This window comes from Rhipicephalus microplus, chromosome 7 (assembly GCF_043290135.1).
Source record: "Rhipicephalus microplus isolate Deutch F79 chromosome 7, USDA_Rmic, whole genome shotgun sequence".
NCBI classification, from domain to species: domain Eukaryota; kingdom Metazoa; phylum Arthropoda; class Arachnida; order Ixodida; family Ixodidae; genus Rhipicephalus; species Rhipicephalus microplus.
The window spans coordinates 34,601,985-34,627,705 of NC_134706.1; the positions used below are offsets into that span (position 1 = coordinate 34,601,985).

The 25,721-nt window shown below is 43.2% G+C and overlaps 2 protein-coding genes across 6 annotated transcripts in view; one reads left to right on the plus strand and one right to left on the minus strand.

The window, feature by feature from the left end:
- The first annotated feature begins 12,685 nt into the window (after positions 1-12,685).
- Positions 12,686-25,721, plus strand: part of LOC119180350 (uncharacterized) — a 50,514-nt gene continuing 37,478 nt past the window's right edge. For 2 of the 5 annotated variants that reach the window (XM_075868993.1, XM_075868995.1), the window contains exons 1-2: positions 16,768-16,906; positions 17,726-17,817. In XM_075868993.1, the coding sequence (XP_075725108.1) occupies positions 17,766-17,817 (52 nt within the window). In that variant the 5' untranslated portion in view covers positions 16,768-16,906; positions 17,726-17,765. Of the gene's footprint in view, positions 12,838-16,767; positions 16,907-17,576; positions 17,818-25,721 lie in introns of those variants that run through there. The other 3 variants (XM_075868994.1, XM_075868996.1, XM_037431537.2) reach the window with 3 other exon arrangements.
- LOC142767406 (anaphase-promoting complex subunit CDC26-like) lies at positions 13,296-17,302 on the minus strand. Its single transcript, XM_075868997.1, has one exon. The coding sequence runs from the start codon at positions 16,924-16,926 to the stop codon at positions 16,699-16,701; it is 228 nt and encodes a 75-aa protein (XP_075725112.1). The 5' UTR covers positions 16,927-17,302; the 3' UTR covers positions 13,296-16,698.

Consider the following 25,721-nt stretch of genomic DNA (forward strand, 5'->3'; position numbering starts at 1 on the left):
GCAGAAAGTTTCATGTCTTCCTTATGTTCATGTGTACTTCAAAAGCATGCATATATATATATATATATACATAGATTGTTTTTACTTTAGTTATGATTTGTTAGAAAGTCGCCTCCAAAGCAGTGGTGGTGTGAAGCTGTGTTGACACATCAATGAACTTCTATTTTCGGCAACCTCCATCAAACGTTTTAATCAATTACAAAGCGGGTGTCCTGCAAGCTAATTGCGACTGCATTTTCTAACATTGCAATCGCAATGTATAGAATTGAGGTATACAGCCTTTTATGTTTTGTCAGCATAGGCAGTGCGGCATTTTTTATTCAGTGTCACTTTTTGCTGTTTGTGCATGTATTGACAAAGTGCATAGCTGTGCTGCTATTTTTTTTTTTAATGAATTTGTTGCAGCTTATAAATTTTTTTTGTTGTTGTTGTCAATGAAAGTAAATGCATGTAGAATCAATGCCATGTCTTTTCAAAGTATGTAACCCTGCAAAGTTCACTTAGGGCACCTCTCGTCGATTTCAGTGTAGTAACTTCACAGTAAATGTGTGTGGTTCAATCCACCATCTTTGGGAATACGGTTAAGATTGAGCCTTTGCAGAAGAAAAATGTTGCAAGAGTGGAATGGTGCCAAAAGTCCTTGCCTCTGTTGACGCAAATAGTGAAACATTTTCTGAAACTTTGATATCTCAGCTACGGTGGAAGCCGTGTTGTCTACATAGAAGTTTTATTAGTCGTACGATTCACGTGCGTCTCCTATGTCCATGTGTGTCACCCGGTGTGCGAAACAATTTTTGGGCTTATACCGTACCACAGAGTGCTATTCCGCACAGAATAGTCTGGTTTCGCTCTACCGGCCTTGCAGTGCTGGGGTCCCCGACGTATTTTAAGGTGGTCGATCGGGGAGGACTGATTCGAAATAGTATTCCGTGATACTATACAGTCCCCTTGTCCCTTTTACGCCGCTGCCCCAACTACAATGTGCGGACTTTATCGGAAGTACACAAGCCAAACAGCATCTGTGTTCACGGTCTTGCGGTCACGGTCGTTTCTTGGGGTCCTTGTAATAGTTTAGCATCAGTCGGAACTGAAGAGCTTAAAAGAGCACAGAGAAGCTACAGTGGTTCGTGTACTTTTGGAAGAGGCTGCACCCTCTGATTTAGATTTGCAAAGTGAGACTAGCGTAACAGGCTACGTTCTGCTCATGGCGGGGTGTGTGGTCGATGGTGCTCACTCGTATGGTAACCCATCACCGGTTTCTGAAATTGCGTTTTTGTGGCAGCCTGTGCGCTGTCTTGGGAAGTTTACAGCCGTCAGTTGATTATTATTTGTGCCCTGGTTCCTCCACAGGGCTTTTGTAGGCTGGCAGAAGCCAACGCGTTTGAAAAAAAAAAAAAAAAGTATACGACATTTTTTTAGTTGAAAAAATGTTGTATTCGTTGGGGATTTATGTATCGTGGTCGTCGGGAGTTTCTAGATCTGAAAGGATGACAGACGAAACCACTTTTGCTGAAACGAACTGCCCGGGGCTTCCGCTCTTTTTTTTTTTTTTAAATCTTGCGAGACGAAAGATCATTATTCCCTCTGTCGTGGTCAGTGTCGTCGTGATAGCCTTTCACATTTTTTTCTTTCATTCTTTCTTTTTCGGAGTGTGTGTTTTTAGAGATGTGAAAACTTCTTTTTGAAGTCTGTATTATGGATGACTGGAGATGAGTGTTTTGTTTGGTTCGAGAAAGAGAGAGATTGTGCCATTGCTGATAGTGACCTATGTACGTATGTGTGTGTGTACTGTATTTGTCGTTCTTTCTGAATTCCTCTTCACCCACTTCTTGGATGCCCTCTTCGGTCAGCGTTAGCTCTACCATGGAGTCCGTACTTGCAGCCACCATTCAATGTGTCTTTTTCTTTTTTTTTTTTCCGTGTGCAACACTGTCGATGTACATAGTTTTGCTTGCTCCGAGGAGAACAAAGCGTGAGAAATATAAGGAAGAAAAAGTGGTGGCAAGCTGTGATGTAATAAAACTGAGATGAAGCTTGTCCAAAACACGTCTTCTGTTTTCTCAGTTTCCCGCTCGCACGCTTTTATAGGTTGGCGGCACCAGTTGCAATGATTCCAGCCGGCCTTCAGTCGTGGCACCATGAACCTCGATACATATGTGGAGCAAGAAATTAACTACTGTCTATTACATTCAAGGAAAAAAAACATGCATTTTTTTTTAGCAGAAGAAAGTGCTCAACAGGACGAAGAAAGAGTGCAGACCACAGCGCCGTTATCTGTGTTCTTTTTTCACCCTACTGTTTAGCACTAAAAGCCAGCATAATCAGTATTAGAGCTTGAGTGGCCGTGCGATAGTTTTGTGCCATACATCGCATCTTCAAGACCAGCGTGTTTTTTTGATGCTGTGGCTGATGATAGTCGTGGCTTATAAGCTCGGCCATTCCTAGGGATTGGCAGCGTTCAACAACCCACTCATTGCACGTCAGTTCACCTGTCTTGACATCTGCTAGGATTGTATGCTTCTGTAGTAATGACCTCTATCAATTGAACAACGAACGAAGCGCAGTAGCAAAACGCTGCAAGTGGTTTGACGCCCTGACGACGCGGTGGTTCTAAAAAAAAGAAAGTAACCCTCGCTGGCGTCTCCTCCTCAAACCTTGGCACATTCAGCAAGCAGTGGGGAACGTCAACTGCTCCACGGGTTCATTGCCTTCCCTGCAATGCCAGGGCTTGCCTCTCGCACATGGCAAGCGACCGTACATAAGGCCCAGACTGGCTTTGGAATGTCTGGTTTTCCTAAAATAAGTGTGGTTGGAGTTTTCTCATTCCTTCAGCTACATCTGTTAATGCGACTTCTTCCTAGACATGACCACTGCATAGGGTCTTCTTTTAAAAACCAAAGCGGTTTTAACCCTTCCGGCCCTGGCGGTGTCAATTGACACCACCGCCCAATTTTTCCCCTAGCATTTCGGAAACGTAACTAACACTGCTCATTCTTGCGGGCATAGTTCTCCAATGATCCCCACTGCAATTGACACCAATATTGCGGCACCTTTGGGGAGATAACAGCCACAAAGCAGAAGAAACGCGACCGAAAGATATGGACATAGATCTCAAATGCCTAAAGCGTTCTAGATCCCCTGTATCGAAAAAACCTGGCTCTCTGAAACATGTAAAAAGCAAGAAATACCAGAAAGACAACCTTTCAAAAACCGATTTGCTAAAGGAAAGTATTTTAGATAAGGTAGTTGCCGAAACCATTTCAACGAAATCATAGGGTCTCTTAAAATTATACATTGGAATTGCCGATCTCTTCACTCAGCCATAACAGATCTGTTATACCTGTCTTCCAAATTCGATCTGGCTATTATTGCATTACAAGAAACTTGGCTTTCCAAACATCATTTATTTCACCTACCCAACTTCCAAACCTTTCGTCTAGACCGTCCATCCAAAGGTGGAGGTTTAGCTTTCTTTATAAACAATAAAATTAAAAAGTCAAAAACTCATACAAATGTATGTCTTCTGAATGCGAAATTTTCGCGTTAGATATTTCCTTGCCAGGATACTTGCCTTTTTCGCTAATAAACGTCTACTTTCCTGTAGGCGTTCATGACACGAGATTGTTAGATATGGCTGCTAATTCATGCTGTAAAGAAAAAATTATTGTTGGCGACTTCAACTCTCACCATACCTGCTGGGGTTTTAGAACAGATCAGTGTGGACAACGGTGGTGGGACTGGTCGGTAGACAACAACTTATTGTGCCTTAACACTAGAACGCCCACATTTATTCGAGGTCATTCACGCTCCGCCTTAGATTTAAGCTTTGTAAGTTCGGCCATTGCTAGTACATCGTGGACAGCCCTTGATTGCGCCTCCAACAGTGACCACTTTCCAATAATGTTCGAGATCGCTTGCCCCGTCAAACCTTCATGCTTCAATGTCCGGACCTATATAATTTATACAAAATTTCAACACGACCTAAAAACTGCTTTAGACACTCCCTCTCAGGATGGAGATGACACTAAAGCTATGAAATTAAGCGCAGTAATTAAAAGGGCATACAAAAACACTGAATTTGCTGTTAAATCGGCAAAGAGAGTACTCTATAGCCCCTGGTGGAATTCCAGCTGCTCACGAGATCACAGACGAAGACAGGCAGCTTGGAAGAAGCTAATACATAATCAGTCCCCTAAGAACTGGTCACATTATAAATTTCTTGCCGCTGTATTTAAACACACGGTGGCCCAAGCTAAAGAAGAATATAATAAAGGACATTTCGATTTTCTCTCGAAACCTAACAATAAGAAAGCTTTATTTCAATATATGCGATCTTGCAAAATCCTGCCGTTTACAGTAAATACTGATTATGAAAAACTATCATTGGAAGAAACGAACTCTTTAGAGTCAATTGGCAGAGGTCTAGAAATTAGATTTTCTTCGACTATGGCTTTCAACTGGCAAAAGTCTAGCATAATCACTGACTTCGAAAACGTAACGCTGTCTGAAGCATCAAAAGTAATTCGAGATCTACCATTGTCAGCTGTCCAGATGGAATCGCAGTTCCTATGATTAAAATTTTATTCAATCGTAATCTGCTCAGACTCGTTCTATTCTTCTTCTTTGCTCCCTTTATATGGTGGTGCTTCCGAAATGGTTTCTCTCTTTGTGTAGTTGGTAGCGAAAGTGCAGCATGGTACACTTCTATAGGAAACATCTGTGTGCTTTTTTAATTAAATTCGATGGTGTCGCAACACCACTGAATTTGTTCAGCAGCTCGGTAAGCTTATTTGGGCATGAAAATTAATTACGAAGCTACACTGTGGACGTTGTATGTGCTGAAAATGTTTTAAATGCTAATTAGGCATTTCTTTTTAGAAGGCTGTACTGCACTGCATGGCTGGCCACTAATTAAGTCCGTGGGACGTGCTCACTACAACGCTCGCGAAACTGTACCTTTTTAAAAGCGCACCGCTTCTAAATGATTGAATCGATGCACAGCCAGTGAGAACGGCACACGTTTCATTTCACTGACTCTGTCGCAAATATCTATGTCCCGCAGAATATCTTCTTGGCCGCCTCGTGTAAAACGTGGGCAGTTGAAAAAACAAAAACGAACCCCGATTTTTGTGTCAACGTGCGAGACTAGCAGCGTGATCCGTGCGAGTGGAAAAGTCCACCAAATGTTGTGTCGTTGTGAGAGTGCGTTGTTGCGATTGTGTTAGTTTTTCTGCGTTACTTGAGTGTCGGTTGTCGCGTGAGCTTTACGGAGCACGTCCACGAATCGAAATAGTACCGGCGGTGCATGTGTGAGACGAGCCTAGATTTTGTTTTCTTAGGGCGGTTCTTTTTGGGTGGCGCGGCTGGGTAGAATACTCCTCCAGTGCCCAGTAAATATTACTGTGCAGATTTTTTAGGTAGGTTGTTTTTGTTAACTACTGTGATCGTTGAACGTTGTGAGCGACGGACGGCGGTCTTGTGGGGCAGTGCGTTAGCACAGGTCTTTTTTTTTTTTTTTCAATGTGCAGAAAGTTTCATGTCTTCCTTATGTTCATGTGTACTTCAAAAGCATGCATATATATATATATATATACATAGATTGTTTTTACTTTAGTTATGATTTGTTAGAAAGTCGCCTCCAAAGCAGTGGTGGTGTGAAGCTGTGTTGACACATCAATGAACTTCTATTTTCGGCAACCTCCATCAAACGTTTTAATCAATTACAAAGCGGGTGTCCTGCAAGCTAATTGCGACTGCATTTTCTAACATTGCAATCGCAATGTATAGAATTGAGGTATACAGCCTTTTATGTTTTGTCAGCATAGGCAGTGCGGCATTTTTTATTCAGTGTCACTTTTTGCTGTTTGTGCATGTATTGACAAAGTGCATAGCTGTGCTGCTATTTTTTTTTTTAATGAATTTGTTGCAGCTTATAAATTTTTTTTGTTGTTGTTGTCAATGAAAGTAAATGCATGTAGAATCAATGCCATGTCTTTTCAAAGTATGTAACCCTGCAAAGTTCACTTAGGGCACCTCTCGTCGATTTCAGTGTAGTAACTTCACAGTAAATGTGTGTGGTTCAATCCACCATCTTTGGGAATACGGTTAAGATTGAGCCTTTGCAGAAGAAAAATGTTGCAAGAGTGGAATGGTGCCAAAAGTCCTTGCCTCTGTTGACGCAAATAGTGAAACATTTTCTGAAACTTTGATATCTCAGCTACGGTGGAAGCCGTGTTGTCTACATAGAAGTTTTATTAGTCGTACGATTCACGTGCGTCTCCTATGTCCATGTGTGTCACCCGGTGTGCGAAACAATTTTTGGGCTTATACCGTACCACAGAGTGCTATTCCGCACAGAATAGTCTGGTTTCGCTCTTCCGGCCTTGCAGTGCTGGGGTCCCCGACGTATTTTAAGGTGGTCGATCGGGGAGGACTGATTCGAAATAGTATTCCGTGATACTATACAGTCCCCTTGTCCCTTTTACGCCGCTGCCCCAACTACAATGTGCGGACTTTATCGGAAGTACACAAGCCAAACAGCATCTGTGTTCACGGTCTTGCGGTCACGGTCGTTTCTTGGGGTCCTTGTAATAGTTTAGCATCAGTCGGAACTGAAGAGCTTAAAAGAGCACAGAGAAGCTACAGTGGTTCGTGTACTTTTGGAAGAGGCTGCACCCTCTGATTTAGATTTGCAAAGTGAGACTAGCGTAACAGGCTACGTTCTGCTCATGGCGGGGTGTGTGGTCGATGGTGCTCACTCGTATGGTAACCCATCACCGGTTTCTGAAATTGCGTTTTTGTGGCAGCCTGTGCGCTGTCTTGGGAAGTTTACAGCCGTCAGTTGATTATTATTTGTGCCCTGGTTCCTCCACAGGGCTTTTGTAGGCTGGCAGAAGCCAACGCGTTTGAAAAAAAAAAAAAAAAGTATACGACATTTTTTTAGTTGAAAAAATGTTGTATTCGTTGGGGATTTATGTATCGTGGTCGTCGGGAGTTTCTAGATCTGAAAGGATGACAGACGAAACCACTTTTGCTGAAACGAACTGCCCGGGGCTTCCGCTCTTTTTTTTTTTTTTTAAATCTTGCGAGACGAAAGATCATTATTCCCTCTGTCGTGGTCAGTGTCGTCGTGATAGCCTTTCACATTTTTTTCTTTCATTCTTTCTTTTTCGGAGTGTGTGTTTTTAGAGATGTGAAAACTTCTTTTTGAAGTCTGTATTATGGATGACTGGAGATGAGTGTTTTGTTTGGTTCGAGAAAGAGAGAGATTGTGCCATTGCTGATAGTGACCTATGTACGTATGTGTGTGTGTACTGTATTTGTCGTTCTTTCTGAATTCCTCTTCACCCACTTCTTGGATGCCCTCTTCGGTCAGCGTTAGCTCTACCATGGAGTCCGTACTTGCAGCCACCATTCAATGTGTCTTTTTCTTTTTTTTTTTTTCCGTGTGCAACACTGTCGATGTACATAGTTTTGCTTGCTCCGAGGAGAACAAAGCGTGAGAAATATAAGGAAGAAAAAGTGGTGGCAAGCTGTGATGTAATAAAACTGAGATGAAGCTTGTCCAAAACACGTCTTCTGTTTTCTCAGTTTCCCGCTCGCACGCTTTTATAGGTTGGCGGCACCAGTTGCAATGATTCCAGCCGGCCTTCAGTCGTGGCACCATGAACCTCGATACATATGTGGAGCAAGAAATTAACTACTGTCTATTACATTCAAGGAAAAAAAACATGCATTTTTTTTTAGCAGAAGAAAGTGCTCAACAGGACGAAGAAAGAGTGCAGACCACAGCGCCGTTATCTGTGTTCTTTTTTCACCCTACTGTTTAGCACTAAAAGCCAGCATAATCAGTATTAGAGCTTGAGTGGCCGTGCGATAGTTTTGTGCCATACATCGCATCTTCAAGACCAGCGTGTTTTTTTGATGCTGTGGCTGATGATAGTCGTGGCTTATAAGCTCGGCCATTCCTAGGGATTGGCAGCGTTCAACAACCCACTCATTGCACGTCAGTTCACCTGTCTTGACATCTGCTAGGATTGTATGCTTCTGTAGTAATGACCTCTATCAATTGAACAACGAACGAAGCGCAGTAGCAAAACGCTGCAAGTGGTTTGACGCCCTGACGACGCGGTGGTTCTAAAAAAAAGAAAGTAACCCTCGCTGGCGTCTCCTCCTCAAACCTTGGCACATTCAGCAAGCAGTGGGGAACGTCAACTGCTCCACGGGTTCATTGCCTTCCCTGCAATGCCAGGGCTTGCCTCTCGCACATGGCAAGCGACCGTACATAAGGCCCAGACTGGCTTTGGAATGTCTGGTTTTCCTAAAATAAGTGTGGTTGGAGTTTTCTCATTCCTTCAGCTACATCTGTTAATGCGACTTCTTCCTAGACATGACCACTGCATAGGGTCTTCTTTTAAAAACCAAAGCGGTTTTAACCCTTCCGGCCCTGGCGGTGTCAATTGACACCACCGCCCAATTTTTCCCCTAGCATTTCGGAAACGTAACTAACACTGCTCATTCTTGCGGGCATAGTTCTCCAATGATCCCCACTGCAATTGACACCAATATTGCGGCACCTTTGGGGAGATAACAGCCACAAAGCAGAAGAAACGCGACCGAAAGATATGGACATAGATCTCAAATGCCTAAAGCGTTCTAGATCCCCTGTATCGAAAAAACCTGGCTCTCTGAAACATGTAAAAAGCAAGAAATACCAGAAAGACAACCTTTCAAAAACCGATTTGCTAAAGGAAAGTATTTTAGATAAGGTAGTTGCCGAAACCATTTCAACGAAATCATAGGGTCTCTTAAAATTATACATTGGAATTGCCGATCTCTTCACTCAGCCATAACAGATCTGTTATACCTGTCTTCCAAATTCGATCTGGCTATTATTGCATTACAAGAAACTTGGCTTTCCAAACATCATTTATTTCACCTACCCAACTTCCAAACCTTTCGTCTAGACCGTCCATCCAAAGGTGGAGGTTTAGCTTTCTTTATAAACAATAAAATTAAAAAGTCAAAAACTCATACAAATGTATGTCTTCTGAATGCGAAATTTTCGCGTTAGATATTTCCTTGCCAGGATACTTGCCTTTTTCGCTAATAAACGTCTACTTTCCTGTAGGCGTTCATGACACGAGATTGTTAGATATGGCTGCTAATTCATGCTGTAAAGAAAAAATTATTGTTGGCGACTTCAACTCTCACCATACCTGCTGGGGTTTTAGAACAGATCAGTGTGGACAACGGTGGTGGGACTGGTCGGTAGACAACAACTTATTGTGCCTTAACACTAGAACGCCCACATTTATTCGAGGTCATTCACGCTCCGCCTTAGATTTAAGCTTTGTAAGTTCGGCCATTGCTAGTACATCGTGGACAGCCCTTGATTGCGCCTCCAACAGTGACCACTTTCCAATAATGTTCGAGATCGCTTGCCCCGTCAAACCTTCATGCTTCAATGTCCGGACCTATATAATTTATACAAAATTTCAACACGACCTAAAAACTGCTTTAGACACTCCCTCTCAGGATGGAGATGACACTAAAGCTATGAAATTAAGCGCAGTAATTAAAAGGGCATACAAAAACACTGAATTTGCTGTTAAATCGGCAAAGAGAGTACTCTATAGCCCCTGGTAGAATTCCAGCTGCTCACGAGATCACAGACGAAGACAGGCAGCTTGGAAGAAGCTAATACATAATCAGTCCCCTAAGAACTGGTCACATTATAAATTTCTTGCCGCTGTATTTAAACACACGGTGGCCCAAGCTAAAGAAGAATATAATAAAGGACATTTCGATTTTCTCTCGAAACCTAACAATAAGAAAGCTTTATTTCAATATATGCGATCTTGCAAAATCCTGCCGTTTACAGTAAATACTGATTATGAAAAACTATCATTGGAAGAAACGAACTCTTTAGAGTCAATTGGCAGAGGTCTAGAAATTAGATTTTCTTCGACTATGGCTTTCAACTGGCAAAAGTCTAGCATAATCACTGACTTCGAAAACGTAACGCTGTCTGAAGCATCAAAAGTAATTCGAGATCTACCATTGTCAGCTGTCCAGATGGAATCGCAGTTCCTATGATTAAAATTTTATTCAAGCTATCCCCCGGCGACGTCCTTAATCTTATAAACTACTCTTTAAAGAATGCCTGGATACCGTATGACTGGAAAATAGCTAAGGTAATCCCATTAATAAAAAAGCAAGGATTAGGTTTTACCATAGAAAATATCAGACCCATCTCGCTAACTTCGAACATGGTGAAACTCATAGAGAGGGTCCTAAAGGGCCGAATAAACTCCTGGATGACGAATAAAGTCATATTAAAGCCAAATCAAATTGGTTTTCGTTGTGAATGCTCAATTTGGTGCGCCCATGCGAATTTAGAGAGTCTAATACAGCTTGCTCGTAAAAGGAAACAGTACGCCGCATTAGTAACTCTCGACATAGCTAAAGCGTACGACAGCGTCGAGCACTCTATTCTACTGACCACCTTGCAGAGTCTAAAGTTTCCTCAGTATATTACTGAGTGGATAGCAGAATTCCTAAAATCAAGGGAATTGTATTGCGTGAAGGATGGCTGTTGTTTGCATAAATTCAAACAGAAACATGGTGTTCCGCAAGGGTCCGTCCTATCTCCAGCATTATTCAATGTACTGATGAGCTCTATTCCAATTGTTCAGGATGTTAGTGTCTACATTTATGCAGAAGATATCGCGTTCTTCGCTGCAGAGAGCGACATTTACTCACTACATCAAAAACTGCAAAGATATATTATTACACTAGAAATTTGGTTGCAATCCATTTCATTGTCATTGAACATCAGTAAAAGTGCACTGGTGTTTCCTATAGCAGATACAGTTTCAATTTCTGTATTGTATAATCGGGAACCTATTCCACAAGTAGATTCAGTCAAGTACTTAGGAATGATTTATGATGAAAAGCTAAATTGGAGCCCACACATTGAATATATAACTGCAAAGGCACAACGGGCGTTAGGTTTATTACGCAGGTCAAGCAACAGAAAATACGGGCTGCGCAGACACACAATGTTAATGATATATAAAATGTATGTGCGACCAATATTGGAATTTGGGTGTAAATTATTCTCGGGGGCTGCTGGTTATAAAGTTAAACCGCTAGTAACGTTAGAGCGAGAAGCCCTGCGAATATGCCTGGGACTTTCCAGGTTCGTGGCGAATGATGTATTGTACCAAGAAGCGCGAGTGCCAACACTCCTTTGTCGATTCCGCATTCTAACGGTTCAAACCTTCTTAAAGTTTTACAGTTTACCGGCGCGAAGATCAGAGTACGCATTTATCAGCGACCCTGACTCTTTCTTTCTTGCACATTGGCCTCGATTTCATACCCTTCAGATAATTTTCGTTAAATAGAAACTGGATTGCATAAAGGTAGACATTAGCGCAGTAATTGAAACTAATTCTTTAACCCTCAACATTAGAATAGAGTACGATGAAATCTTCCCCCCACAAGCCAAGTTGCAAACTCTTAGATTTTTGACCACTACATTAAATGATTACTTGGTATATGCAGAAACAAAAAATGTCTTCTGTCAACAATGAAAAGGCAGGCGTAGGAATTGCGTCTGATTTCCTCGACTGGTCTTTTTCAGTAAGGCTTCCAGGTTTCACTCCTATATTTGAAGCCGAGCTAGTAGCTATTATTTTAACTCTTCGTAAAATTCCTACGACCGAGACCAGTGCAATCATCCTAACAGACTCACTTTCGGTGTGTGCAGCTCTGACAACCTTCGAAAAATCTCGTGCCCTAGAAGCGTTCCACACATTAGCACCGCCGCATTTAAAGCTCCTCAAATTAGTGTGGGTCCCAGGTCACTGCGGATTACAATTAAATTAATTGGCAGATGCTCTGGCACGAGCATCACTCGGTGGACCAGTAATTTCAGTACTTCCCGAGTTAGAATACTTATCAGGAGTTAGATATAGGGAATTTGCTATTTTTACAGATAGTTTAGAAAATATCACACAATGGACGGATTATCAGCACCTCAAATTTCCATGGAAAGCCCAGTGGAGTCCGTCAAAAAAACTTGAAATTATAATCTCCAGGTTCCGGTGCCGTGTCCCCCCATTAAATTTTTATTTACACAGAGCTGGTTTGACACTTCCCCTTTTTGTCCGTTCTGTGAAGAATCAAAAACTATTGAAAATTATTTTGGCTCATGTCGTAACTATGCATTAATTCGGAAACGACTTTTAGATATTCCATTTGCGAAGCTAGGTTTAAATTTAACCACAGCAAATGTTCTAAGTTTTGGTGCCTCTGTTTTGGGAAATTGCCACAGAGATGCATTTGATGCGGTGTGTAATTTCATTCAGGACTCTAAACGTTTTTCAACATAAAGCCACGTTAACAGGTACTAAAAAAAAAACGCGTCGAAAAGTAATTTTTCAAATCTGGATAAATCTGTGACATACCAAATTAATCGTGTTTGGCAAAACCAGCTGTCTGGTCGTGTCCCAAAATCAAGTCGTAGCTATTAGTGTCTACTTTCTTGTTGATTCTTTCTTCTCACTATCTAAATCTTTGGTTTTTTTCTTTTTTTTAACATACTGTCTTCACTATACAACTCCCCCGCCCCCCCCTTTTTTTTGTTGTAAGCAATAATGCAGTTATCATCCATATGAGACTATATGTTTCCTTGGCCGATCCCCCAGAGTGGGTACGAGCCATGGATTAGAGGCTACAAACAAACAAACAAACAAGTCTTTGCTGAAGCCGAGGCACGTAAAGTGAAGCGGATAAGCGTCATTTTTGGGATGTCATACCGGAGCTGTTTCCGTGAGTATTTGGCTGGCAAGTCAGATGTCGGTTCTCATTTTGTGTACACTAATGATTAACAGGAATCACGGAACCATTTTTCTCATTTCTTAATCACTGAGCCCTAATGACCTAATTTAATGCCTTGCTATTTAATCAAGAAATGTTTGCACCACTGGCTCAATCTTTTGTGGTAGTTTGAGGCCCTAACTATGAGAAAAACATGCACAAAAAATGTATTCGACCAAATGAAAAAAAACTGGCCTGAAAGGGTTAAGCATTTTCATGATTCTGTGGTAGAGTACTTTACAGTCGCCCAAAATGACTGTATTCAATTCCAGCTTTGACCCTTATTTTAATGAAGGGCGTGCGAATTTTGGTACCACATGCCAATGTGGCACTTAAAGCGTTTAATGGCCTTTAATGGGAAATATAAGCTTCGCCCTCAGATCATTGTCCCATCTAATGAGAATGCACAATTGTATTTCGAGAGTTTATTCCAATGCAGAACGCTATGAGCATCGAAGCACATTGACAGCACACAATACCACGAGGACAGCTACATATACTAAGGACTGAACACTATGAACAAGACTCATTTTCACAGAAATGTCAACAGGATGTCCCTAATGCATGCTATTCGATACTTACTGCACAGGTGGTGCAAATGGCCAAATAATACACCAATCGCAAGCCATAAGCATGTGGAGACAATGCACAGTTGAAATGATACAGGTGATTCACATAATGGTTAGTGATAGCATAAAATGTATATATGGAAGAACCTGCATGCATACAATGACATCGTCTTACAAAAAATCTTAAGTACTTGCACGTGCATTGATTAAACACTGTTCAATCCATTTGATCAGAAGTGTCCCCATTTTTCGCGGTTACAAGTATTTTCGTCAGGTCAGGGCAGTTGACGTTTTCCATACAGGTGTACATATTCGTGTCTTGTCGGTTTGAGTTGGAAAACTTCTCCGCAGGTTTCATCACTCTAGAATCGGTGTCTAAACATTCCCGACAAACCTCTGGGTTACGGTCTCTGGTACATCTGGTGTTAACGTTGGCAGAGCCAGTTTCCAGTTTTGGTCGTGATGCACAGTGCCCCCTTCCAATTTTTGTAACTATGATTTAACGGGCCATTGGGACACCAAAAATATTTCAGCGACGAGCAGCAAGAAATGTGCTTGCTGTGAAGTTTCCTGCAAAGATTAAGATGGATAGTGGGTGTTGACTGCGACTTCATTGTTCAGGAACTTGACCCATTAGCAGTCAGCATACTTAACAAAGTACACTTTATTTTTCGGAAATAGAAAGTGCACAGTCCAATATTCTGATTTTGCATTAGAATTTTCAAAGGCAGAGGTTGTAGCGTGATACTCCTTTTCTCACTTACGTATTGACTAGAATCTATTTTTTTCGTGCTACAATGTCGTCACTTTCCGAAGACGAGTGCATTTAATGCGTATCGCATTTTCAAAGTTAGTTTGAAGTTTCCCACTTGTGTACTGAAAAAAAAAAAAAAAAGAAGATTGCACTTCAGAAGGAACAAAATGTTGTTTCCAGTTTTGGTCGTGATGCACAGTGCCCCCTTCCAATTTTTGTAACTATGATTTAACGGGCCATTGGGACACCAAAAATATTTCAGCGACGAGCAGCAAGAAATGTGCTTGCTGTGAAGTTTCCTGCAAAGATTAAGATGGATAGTGGGTGTTGACTGCGACTTCATTGTTCAGGAACTTGACCCATTAGCAGTCAGCATACTTAACAAAGTACACTTTATTTTTCGGAAATAGAAAGTGCACAGTCCAATATTCTGATTTTGCATTAGAATTTTCAAAGGCAGAGGTTGTAGCGTGATACTCCTTTTCTCACTTACGTATTGACTAGAATCTATTTTTTTCGTGCTACAATGTCGTCACTTTCCGAAGACGAGTGCATTTAATGCGTATCGCATTTTCAAAGTTAGTTTGAAGTTTCCCACTTGTGTACTGAAAAAAAAAAAAAAAGAAGATTGCACTTCAGAAGGAACAAAATGTTGCACCAAAACGAAAGAATAAGCTAAAGTGCATAGTTATGCTTTGAAGAGTATAACCAAAGGTATTTTTCATAGTAAACTGTGCCTCTGCGGATGCTGTGCATTGGCATTTTGTTGTAGATTGCCTCATAAGTTCGAACCAGGCATTTTCTTTGGAAGAAGCAGTTTCAACGGTTGTGCGAGGCTTGGTAGGCAGGAACCAACATTTGCGTGGATATATGAGAGCTGTTTGTGTGTTGTTAGGACTGCTGACCATGCCTCTGACCCTGACATGTATATTGATGAGGATGAGATTGAGGATGTAGATATGTATGTGTGGATGCCCTCTGCCAGTGGTAAAGGAGGTTTACCGGATGACTCCCCGAATACTGCTTCTGTTTTGATTTAGAAAATTATCTTTTCATAAATGATTATGACTATGACATATAGTTACTAAAGCAACAAACTACAACATAGACGAGCCACTACGCTGACACAACAGGTGGTCATCTGCACAAAAGAAAAGCTTAGTGCCACAGCTGGACCTCGTTGGCAGCTACAACAGTGGCATGTGAGGGATACTCCATGATCTAAGTGTGCATAACAACAGAATCATGTGGTGGAGGCCCCTATTTACAGAGACAATAAACATTGGTGCACTCAACATACAGAGGATCTGTTGATGTACTGGAGGTTAGCAGACCCGCGCGTTCACCCTTGCCATTCACCTGCGTAATTGCAAGACACAACCTGCGCTTTGTACTGAACAGAACTCTCGAGTAGTCACCAGTGCCCATAGTGCCTTCTATTAACCTGCATTCAAAACGAATATTTGCACTACATGTTTGAAAGATGGGGATGTGCCATCCGTCATGAAAGAAATGGCACATCGAAAAGTATGGCGTTACAATTTGCAAGAAGCATAGCTGCTGTGACGACTTTTATGTGTCAATTAAGATAACTTGGGTATTATTTTGGCAATTAAAAGCCCAACGTGCTTCTGAAGGAGTAAATGTAGCTGTACGAAAATTGGCAGCCGTTGATGTCTGCTGTAGATGGATAAATATGAGAACTTTCATTGAAATCCAAATGGTTATTGCATGCGCTTTAGAGGGTTAAGGGCAGTCTAAGAGTGCTAAATATCAATTCTCTTTCTGAACTGCCTCCTTTCAATGGTCTCTGCGCAACGTTAATTTTGCCATTCTGGATAATACTGCAGCGAAACCACTACCCCAAGCAAAGGACATGAGCACGCACAAGGTTGAAAGAAAATGCGCACATTCACTTATACAAGCCGCTATTATAAGCGGAAAAACATTTACTAAAGTGTGCTGGCTCGAGAGGCTGCATTTGAAATACTCAAATCAATAATTTGATCAATAGTGGGATACTGAATTCCGGAAGCTGTTACTCAATACAGGGACAGATGAGCAGTTGTCCTGCGTTAATTTTGAGATATACTTTTGCCTAAAACTTGAGATATGTGTTGCCTAAAGTTTAATGAAATCCCTGGTGGTGATTGAAGCGCTGAAAGAACCCTGGTTTGTTCCATATGGACATACGCTTGCGTACTGTGTTTCGAAATGATTTTTCTCATACAAAAAAAGAAAAAAAAAGTGAAAAAAAAACCAGCGATGATATGCAACCACAGCGGCACCGCAACTTTGGTTAATGTGGCTGCAAATATATAAAAAAAAACACACACACACAGCACAATAAAGGCGAGGTAACTGAACGTCCGCGTTTACTAAACGTCCATCCTGGGCAGACAGCTAAATGCACACTGTCCACGTCGGTAGGTAACGTCACAAGTGCGTTCTCGCAGCGTGCACCATTGATAACGCTGGGCACAGCCAACCCTAGTTCGTCACGCGCGGTTCGGGCTTGTATCCGATGCGTTCGTGAACGCTAGGCTTCGCCGGGCTCAAGCCCGCAGAGTCTGCATTCGAAGCGGTGGCCTTGCCGGCGGCGCCACTCGATTCGCAAGCCGCCGCCGATCCTTTGTCGTCCCACTCCTTCTTCAACGCCTCGTACTCTTGCAAATCGTCCAGTTTCACCTCGATGCGGGTTGGTTGCCGCCGATACATGGTCGCGCAGTGCGGCAGAATGCGCACGAGTGAAAACCTGGGAGCGCTTTTGTGCCGACACAACGCTCGCAATCGTACGGCGCGCGCTTACAGGACCGATTCGGAGTTTTCTATGAATAATCGCGCGGCGCGCGCATGAATAGCGCCATTTTGTTTTGTCTGGCCTACGCTTTCTGCATGCATGCCCAATCGATACCTTTTAGTACGATAAAAGTACGGTAGCGGCGCAACGTACTTGAAACTATAAATTCTTATTGTATACAAGTTTTTGAATGTTTACAAGCGCGCTGTTACTGCTTCTTTTTTGCTTAAACACGCTCAAGTTATTTGACTGTAAACAAGACTAGAAAGAGTCTAATTAACGTCATAACATTCAGTAGTTTTGTTTAAAAATGTGACGCCACCTAAATTAGAGTTTTTTTGTTATATTTGGCAGGCACAAAGAACTGCACAGACCCATGGAGGAACACAGACGTAACATATTTGTTGTTGTTTCGTTATTTGTGTCTACAAATATCTTGCCATTTGTGGCCACTAACTAATAAAAAGGCTTCGTTTTTTAGATTTATTTTTGCGAATAATTAAAAAAGCGTTAAAAATATAATTGTCGTAAGAGCATGTATAAGTGAGTGGATTGGATTGGATTTGCTGTGTACCTGTAGTTGTTGACGGGCTGTCTCAGAGCTGTTTCGCGGCGGTGACAACGGCACTAGCCCTTTCGCTTCTTGTCTTCGGCGTTATCGCGTCAAACGTTGTCGAAGCAAGGCCTACAATTCAAGAGATTCTTCTCGCCCCACAGACAGCGTCTCGTGCGTCAAGAATCGTCGTAGCTCAGAGTCATGGAGGAGTCGACGTCGCCAGAGCCGGAGTCGAGGCCTACCAGAAGCAGAGGTATGTGGCGGCAAAATGTAAACCGCGCAGGTCTTCACTGTCCCGACAGCATCGTGTATTTCTTTTCCCCAGTGTCGTGCATGCCGCGTTGCGATTTAGGGTGTCCGTTTAAGCGAACTTGGCGTAGCAAGTCTTGGGGGCTAGCAGATCGATTTTTGTGCGTTACACGCGGTGTTCACCCGGCATGTTCACTGTACGGTGTGCCGGGACGTGAACCCATTTCAGTGTTTGGTTGGGGGGAGGGGGGGGGGGGAGGCTACAGCATAGGCGTAACAGCCGGGGAAGAAGGGGGGGGGGGGCAAGGGGGGCGCTAGCCCCCCACTAAGGAAAGTTGGAAGGGGGGCTGAGCACCCCCACTTTCGACAGTGGTCATTCTTGGCTGCACGCTGGGGAAAGGAACAAGTAAGGCGTGGTTTTCCATTCCATCACAATAGTAATTGCTCAATAATGAAAGCGTTAGGCTATATATGCTACAACACAGTGAAATTTCGCCAATATTGCCACCTTGATGATTTTTCTCGTGTGCTCATATATATATATATATATATATATATATATATATATATATATATATATATATATATATATATATATATATATATATATATATATATATATATATAGTGGGAGTAATAATTCAATGGGCCAGTTAGTCTTCGTGAAGGTATGGGATATGGCACAACGGGAGCGTTGTCAACAAGGATAAATATATTTATTTCCCAACAGTTTCGGGAGGGGACCTCCCTTCATCAGGGGATGAGTTATACTGACATGAACTTCCTTGCTGCCGCGTCCCTCTCGCCTTGAAAGACGTTTGCGAGAGTGAGAGGGAACTGGAAGAAGGGAAAAAAAAAGAAGAGAGAAAAAAGACGAAAAAAGAAAGAAAAGAAAGAAAGTAAAAAAGAGGAAGAACCACTGTCAACACTGAGAACGAAGCCAACTGTCCGTCTAAACAGCACGTCTGAACAGCACGTGATATGAACCGTAGGTGGATGTAGACGGACAGTTGGCTTCGTTCTCAGTGTTGACAGTGGTTCTTCCTCTTTTTTACTTTCTTTCTTTTCTTTCTTTTTTCGTCTTTTTTCTCTCTTCTTTTTTTTTTTTCCTTCTTCCAGTTCCCTCTCACTCTCGCAAACGTCTTTCAAGGCGAGAGGGACGCGGCAGCAAGGAAGTTCATGTCAGTATAACTCATCTCCTGATGAAGGGAGGTCCCCTCCCGAAACTGTTGGGAAATAAATATATTTATCCTTGTTGACAACGCTCCCGTTGTGCCATATCCCATATATATATATATAGTCCAGTAGATACTCCGTGAGCGGTCACAACGTGGTTTATTTCGACGTTTCGGCCTAGAGTCTGGCCTTCATCAGGATCGAAATAAACCACGTTTTGACCGCTCACGGAGGATCTACTGGACTATATGCAACGCTATGACCACTCAACCACCATATACATATATATATATATATATATATATATATATATATATATATATATATATATATATACCGGCTGACGAGTGGTGTAAACTCCCCCCCCCCCCCCCCACACTCGCGAAAGAGTTGGTACGCCAACGGGGCTAGGGAAATGTTTGCCCCCCCACTGTCAAAAGTGCAGGGGGAGACAAAACCATCCCATTTTCTACAGGCGACCTGTTTTCGCTGCTCACTGGAGCAAATCTTTTCGTTCAGCAAAGCAAGTTCGATCTTGCGCAGCTTAATCGGATTATACAACATGGGGGGGAGGGGGTTGCACCCGCGTTTTCCCTCAGTTAAAAAATCGAGCATTGGGGAGCTTTAGAATAGTGCACCGCGAGCCCTTGCGATGTGGTGGCTGCCTCTGCACACGCGTCATAACGTGACTCACCGTCCGCGTTCGCGGTCCGCACGCAGAAAATCCAAAATAGCGTGCGCTGATCGAGGTCCACAAAGTGCTGTGAGTAGCTTCCGTGCATTTGGGTTTGCGGTCGGGGCGAAAGTCCCTAGACTTTTCCCTGGGGGGGGGGGGGGGGGGGCAAACGCTATTCTAAAACTCATATGGCACCCGCAGCCCCTGCAAACGTTATTCTAACCCCCGAATGCAGAGATGTTACTTGACTCGTTCTTGACTCAAGACAGTCTTGCGGTCACCATAAATCGTTCTCGAACTTGCGGACGACTTGAAGGCGACTTGGCTCGGTTGAAGTCAGGACAATTTTCAAGTCAGCTGCGGGGCTAGCTTGAAAGCGACTTCACGCGTTATTCCAACATGGCCACCTCTCGAATGGACGTCGCGCGGAGGGTGGCCGCTTTTGTGTTTGCTTACCTCGCCATAAGCGTAGCATTTTATGAGGCGCACTGCCTGCCGAAGATTCTTGGACCTGCTTTACGTGACTAAGGAAATTCAATGGGAGTTGTGCGACGAGGAACAATTCCACGCTCGATACAGATTCACGAGGAACGCCGTGCGGCAGCTGCTGGGTATGCTGCCGCTCCGTGAAAGTGGGGACAACCGAAGACACCCTGTGCCTACAGTGTTACAGCTACTGATGGCTCTCAGGTTTTACGGCGCTGGCACATTCCAAACAGTCACCGGGAATCTCATCCGCATTCCGCAGTTGACAGTTTGCCGTGCAGTAGGAAAAGTTACGCTACTCATGGCAAAGCACCTGTACGCAATGCTGGTGCACTTTCCGCAGCTGGCAGCACTTTCTATAGTTATGGGGGACTTTATGAAGTGGCTGAGTTCCCTGTTGTTACAGGCTGTGTCGACTATACACACGTGCATATTAATAGCTTTAGTGGGGACGACACCGAAGTGTTCCGTAACCGCAACGGCCATTTCTGTTTTTCTTAAAGAAACACGACGACAATTTCCGCCTCTTTCGGTACAAAATTGACTCGGCGCTGTGTCTGTGTGCCTCGTCTATTCTTTCGTCCCATCTAGGGCGCTGTTTCTCGCTCAGAAAGGCATCACTTGTAGCACAACGCTACGTAAAAGTCCACACACATAAAATAGAGGTGCCCCTATCACGGGTTTTTTTATCCGCTTCACCATCATGCAGCACTGCTGCACCCCGCGAGACAGAATTCTGCTGAGGGCAATGTCCTGACCCCCGCTTTTTCTCTTTACCAAGCTCAACAAAAGGACACGAATCGCATTTGTTCCCAGAACTTTTTTTTTTTTCATAACTGCGCCCTAGCCCACTACAGGCATACACACAGGCGAACAGAAAGGCAAATACCGCAAAAATCGCGTCACCTCGTAAGCCAGGTCAGCACAAATATATGCTGTGGCGTTCGATTGAAAAAAAAAAAAAAAAAAACAACGAAAGAACCCAACGGGATGCTTGCTTCGCCTCTAAACAAGCAACCATGGAGAAACACGCCGCATTTGGGTGGCCACTAAAACCAGCGAGCAACAAACGCTTTACAGAAGCAACACTGCGCATCGCTGTGGCGGCAGGCCCCACGTGCCACACTTTAGCCATAAAATGGCAAGAATATGCTTGTGGCCCTTCGTTTTTATAGTTATTTTAAAACGTATGGTCTTTTTTTGCTGTAATGCATGCCTTACGCAAACAACTTCATTATCACCCTCGTTAATAGGCAAGCAGCGTGTTTCTGCTTTGAAGCTCGTTCTTGACTGGACCAAGCAAGACAGCCTGAGCATCTATGAAACGCGAAGGCTGACTTGGGCGTTATGAAGTCCGCTGCTTGCTTCACGCCGACTTGCTCAAGTTAAGTTAAAGTCGCGAGCCAAGTAACATATCTGCATTCTGGGATAAAACTCCCTATTAGAGAATTGAGAGTCTTAGAATACACAAAGCTTGCGGGCGTAGCGTCTGCGTTCGTCATTCCACAAGAACCCGCAGAAGGTGAGCGAAAGACGCATGCGCAACGCAAAGCTTTGCGTTGCGCATGCGTCTTTCGCTCATTTCTTGCGGTGTTCTAAAATTGTATTATTAGCCCGCACATTATGGTGTACTGTATAGTTGGACAAAATGGAGTGTAGTCTGAACAGGAAACTGCGTCTTTAATCTCTAGCCAATTGGTGCTCGCGGAAACGTTTGAGTTCATCTAGATGACGCTTAGAGAAGTATTTGCAGTTAGTTCCCTCGTCTGTAGTCGTGACAACTGTACGAACTTCCAAACAAAACAATAGAACCATTCACCTTACCCATGCGATGTAGCTAAGTTTGTGTCGGCAAAGAGCTGCTTATAATTGCTGCATTCAAGTGGAATGCCAAATCATTGACCAAATGTTAGCGTACGTTGCATTGGATAGGTAGCACAGAAGAACACTCTCAAAAGACACAGAAAGCACAAGAACTAGTTGCGCCTAATTGTTTTTGTGTATTCCTTGTTTTACGTGAATGCTGTCTAGTCCCGCCTGTATGGTCAAAATTCTCCATCCTTTATTCAAAATGTACCAGCTAGCCAAAAGAAATGCTTGACTGAATCGTCAAATCATTACTCTCAGAAACACTTCTGCAGGCATCTTTTTAAGGGGACACTGAGGAGAAACAGTCATTTGGTTGAGATTGACCAACTACACTCTGAGAACTCTAATGCCATAAGTTTCACTATCAATAGTTCGTTATTAGCAGAGAAAATTAAAGTCGAAGTTTGATTTTTAAGTTTCACACCGAAATTTCTGCATGCGATGTGAAAAATTTTGAAATGTATTTCTCGTATTTTCGTGACATTGGCACGATGAAGTTTTTTAAACTTGCTAAGTCTATGGCATCCACAGATGAAAATTTGCTTTGTTTCTATCGATTCAAAGATGCGGAGGACCCCGTGTCAGACGCCTTCAAAATTTTTTACAACACAGTGCTTCGTGCAGGCATCTCAAAGTGGCGTCTCCACCCACATTTTAGCTGTGAAACTAGGCATTACAAGGGTGAATATTTTTCTTTTCACTATCATGGCAATTTCATAGGGTATCTGGACCTTTGCCAAACTCAAACGGCAGAGAGTATGCATAGCTGTGCACTTCATTGCCAGTCTTCTCTGCTGTCTTATTCTGTGCAGCTAAGAGGGTATTCGGTTTTTGTGTTTGTCTCTGATATGAGCATAGTGTCAAGCTATAATTTGGTGAGACAGGTCGTATGAGTGTCATTGGCCTTGAAGGACAGCTCCAAGACTAAGATTTTTTTTTTTTGCATTGTAATCAGTTTTTTTTATCCGTCTTTTTGTCTCATCATGCCGAAATATTTATTTTAACACCACTCATGTTGACTTCTCGGGCGCACTTGAAGCACACGAGCGTTGTAATAAAAGAACAATTTACTTATACTTAATAAAACAAATGCCACACAGGCCACAAACTGCACGCGAGTCTCTCCCAACGTCGTCGTCCTTCTTCCCTGCCCATAACATGGCACGTGCATTTCTAACATTCGGTCATCCTGCAAGCGACTTAACGTACTCGTTAAAGCTGTCCCAAAAACATTCTTCGCTGATTCTACTTAAAAATGTACGACCATCCTACTCACTTGCTTATTAAATGGCACATTATAGAAACGAGATGAAGAAGGAACAAAAACAAAATAAGGCAAAACTACACTGACGCATTAAGCTTTTCAAGGCACACAGAAATTTGCCTGTTCGTAGCGGGAAAATTTCAAGGAAATGTTGTCGTTTTCAGCCATTCTGACTGGCTTGACTTTGAGGTAAGCGACAACACGCACGGTGCAAGTGTTTTTTTCCCTACACTTCAGCTTCGACGCTTGGTGTGGCTCGGGCTTCGACTTTCGGCCTTTCTGCGGTGATTCTTTCTTCGGATTCGCTCCGGCGTTTGGAAGGTGTTCTGTGACCTCCTCAGTGACGTCTGGTTCTCTTGACTTCGGCTCGTTATCTTCCTTCGGCTTTGCCCGGCGATGTTCTTTCTCTCTTCTTTTTGTCAGCTATCTGGCACTTTTTCCTTTTCCCGATTCTTCAAGTAGCTTGTGTTTTATTTTGTCGTCGTGGCTCGGCTGCTCTTTTGGTGTTTGGTGTTCGCCAACCTCGCTGTCCTCCTGCTTATCTTATGTGTCGCCTTTTGTATTTTAGCTGCTTCATCATCTTCCTTTTCCTTTCCTTCTTCGCCATTCCAGCACGATTCTTCATCACTCTCTCCGCCTCACTGTCTTTTCTCGCCGCACCGGGTTGGAAGTTCATCTGCTTTTCCTTGCCTTCAGCTTCGGCTGTGTCCTTGTCTTCCAGGTTTCCTTTTTCTCCGGCAGACATCCTTGGCTTCAGTTCTTCGCCTACCTTCGTTGTCGGTGATTCGCTGTCTCCAGAGTTCTCGACATGTGGTGGGACTTATTTGAAAAGGGGGTTCACTTGTCCTTTGGGAGTTGCAGCAGGCGCGACTTCTCGTCCCTGTAAACTCCAGGCTTCGCCTGCTTCCGCCGTGGCACTTCCGGTTGAGAGAAAACGGTGGCCTGTTGCGTAAACTCTGGAGCTTTGTTGACACTGGTACGACGGAAATGTACCTCGAAATTCTCCCAAGATCTGATTTGGGAGCTCCTAGAATAGTACTAATCATTGGCAGCTCCAACCAGTTGAGCCTTGGCAGTTTCCAGTGTGTAAGCAGCTGACCACCCATAAAGTTTCGATGTTCGATGAACTTTTTCAATCCACTGGCACGATGAATGAGCATCTTCGGAGCCGTAAAAGTGACTGATGTTGCGACTAAGGTCGAGAATTACCTGGAACGTTGGTACTGGTTGAGGTTGTGCCGACACAGTCGGTCATTCCAGCAGGGCCAATAGTAGACAGTCCTTTTCTTGGATATCTTGCAGTGGTTCACGAGCTGTGATCTTATCTCCGTGGTCGGAGTCCGCGTATCCACCACCAGTCGGGTTAACCCGTTCGTCGGTGCGTTCGTCGGCTTACGTTAACAGGCTTCATAGACTGACCAAACTCATTTTCTCACCGTAGCGATTGGATGGCGATCTCACTTCTGAATTGTTGACTTCGACCTTGTAATAATAAAAAATAATGTACTCACACACATAAACACACGCCACAACAGGCTACTAGAGGCCACACAGGCCAAACACTGCACGAGAGTCTCTCTCAACGTCGTCGTCTTTCTTCACTGTCCACAACATGGCACGTGCATTTCTAACACTCATGATGAAGTCAAAATATCTCTAGAACTGGGAGCTCAGCTTTAATATTGCAGTGAAAGTGTTAGAGTAAAATATAAGAACTATTTCTTGGGTGTGCAAGCAGATAACCTTCCTGAGAGCTGGGCCTTAAAGGGGCCCCGTAACACTTTTCGAGCGTGGTCAGTAAACACTGCTGATCAGTAGTCGAGGCTCCCGAAAACATGTGTGCTATATGTTATAGCGCAGCATGCCGCCTGGAATTCACAATGAATGTTCAGTCGGCTAAAAATCGCTTTCTCTTCTCTCGACAAGTGACACTACTGGCTTAAAATCACTACGTTCTATTCCAGCCATCGGCTGATTTGTGCATGGCGCACTCGGTCGTCACTGGGGCCGCTGCGTGATGTTGCTACTTGTCCAGGTGTGCGCGTGGGTCATGCCGAAAACCTGCACATTCAAAGTAAAAAAAAAAGAGAGAGAGAAAGTGCTCAGGACGCACCAGGCATGCGTGATGCGTTTTTTTTTCCTCCATGCGATCTCTCGCTGCACTTTCGTCGGGTTGAGAGAAGATGGAATGCAATTGAGGCATGCAATAAATCTTTGCAACTCCACTCGTACTGGACGGATTCTAAAAATTTTTGTGGCAGTGAATTTGTGAGGCAATAAGCTCGTTTAGTGAATGGCTTCTTAGAAAAGTTTTGCAAGGCCCCTTTAACCCTTTGTAGGTTCACTTATGATGTTAAACTAATATGATATAAACCAAAACCGGAAATGGTATTGTCTTATATACTACAAAGAAATAGTTTGCTGCAAATTTTATCAA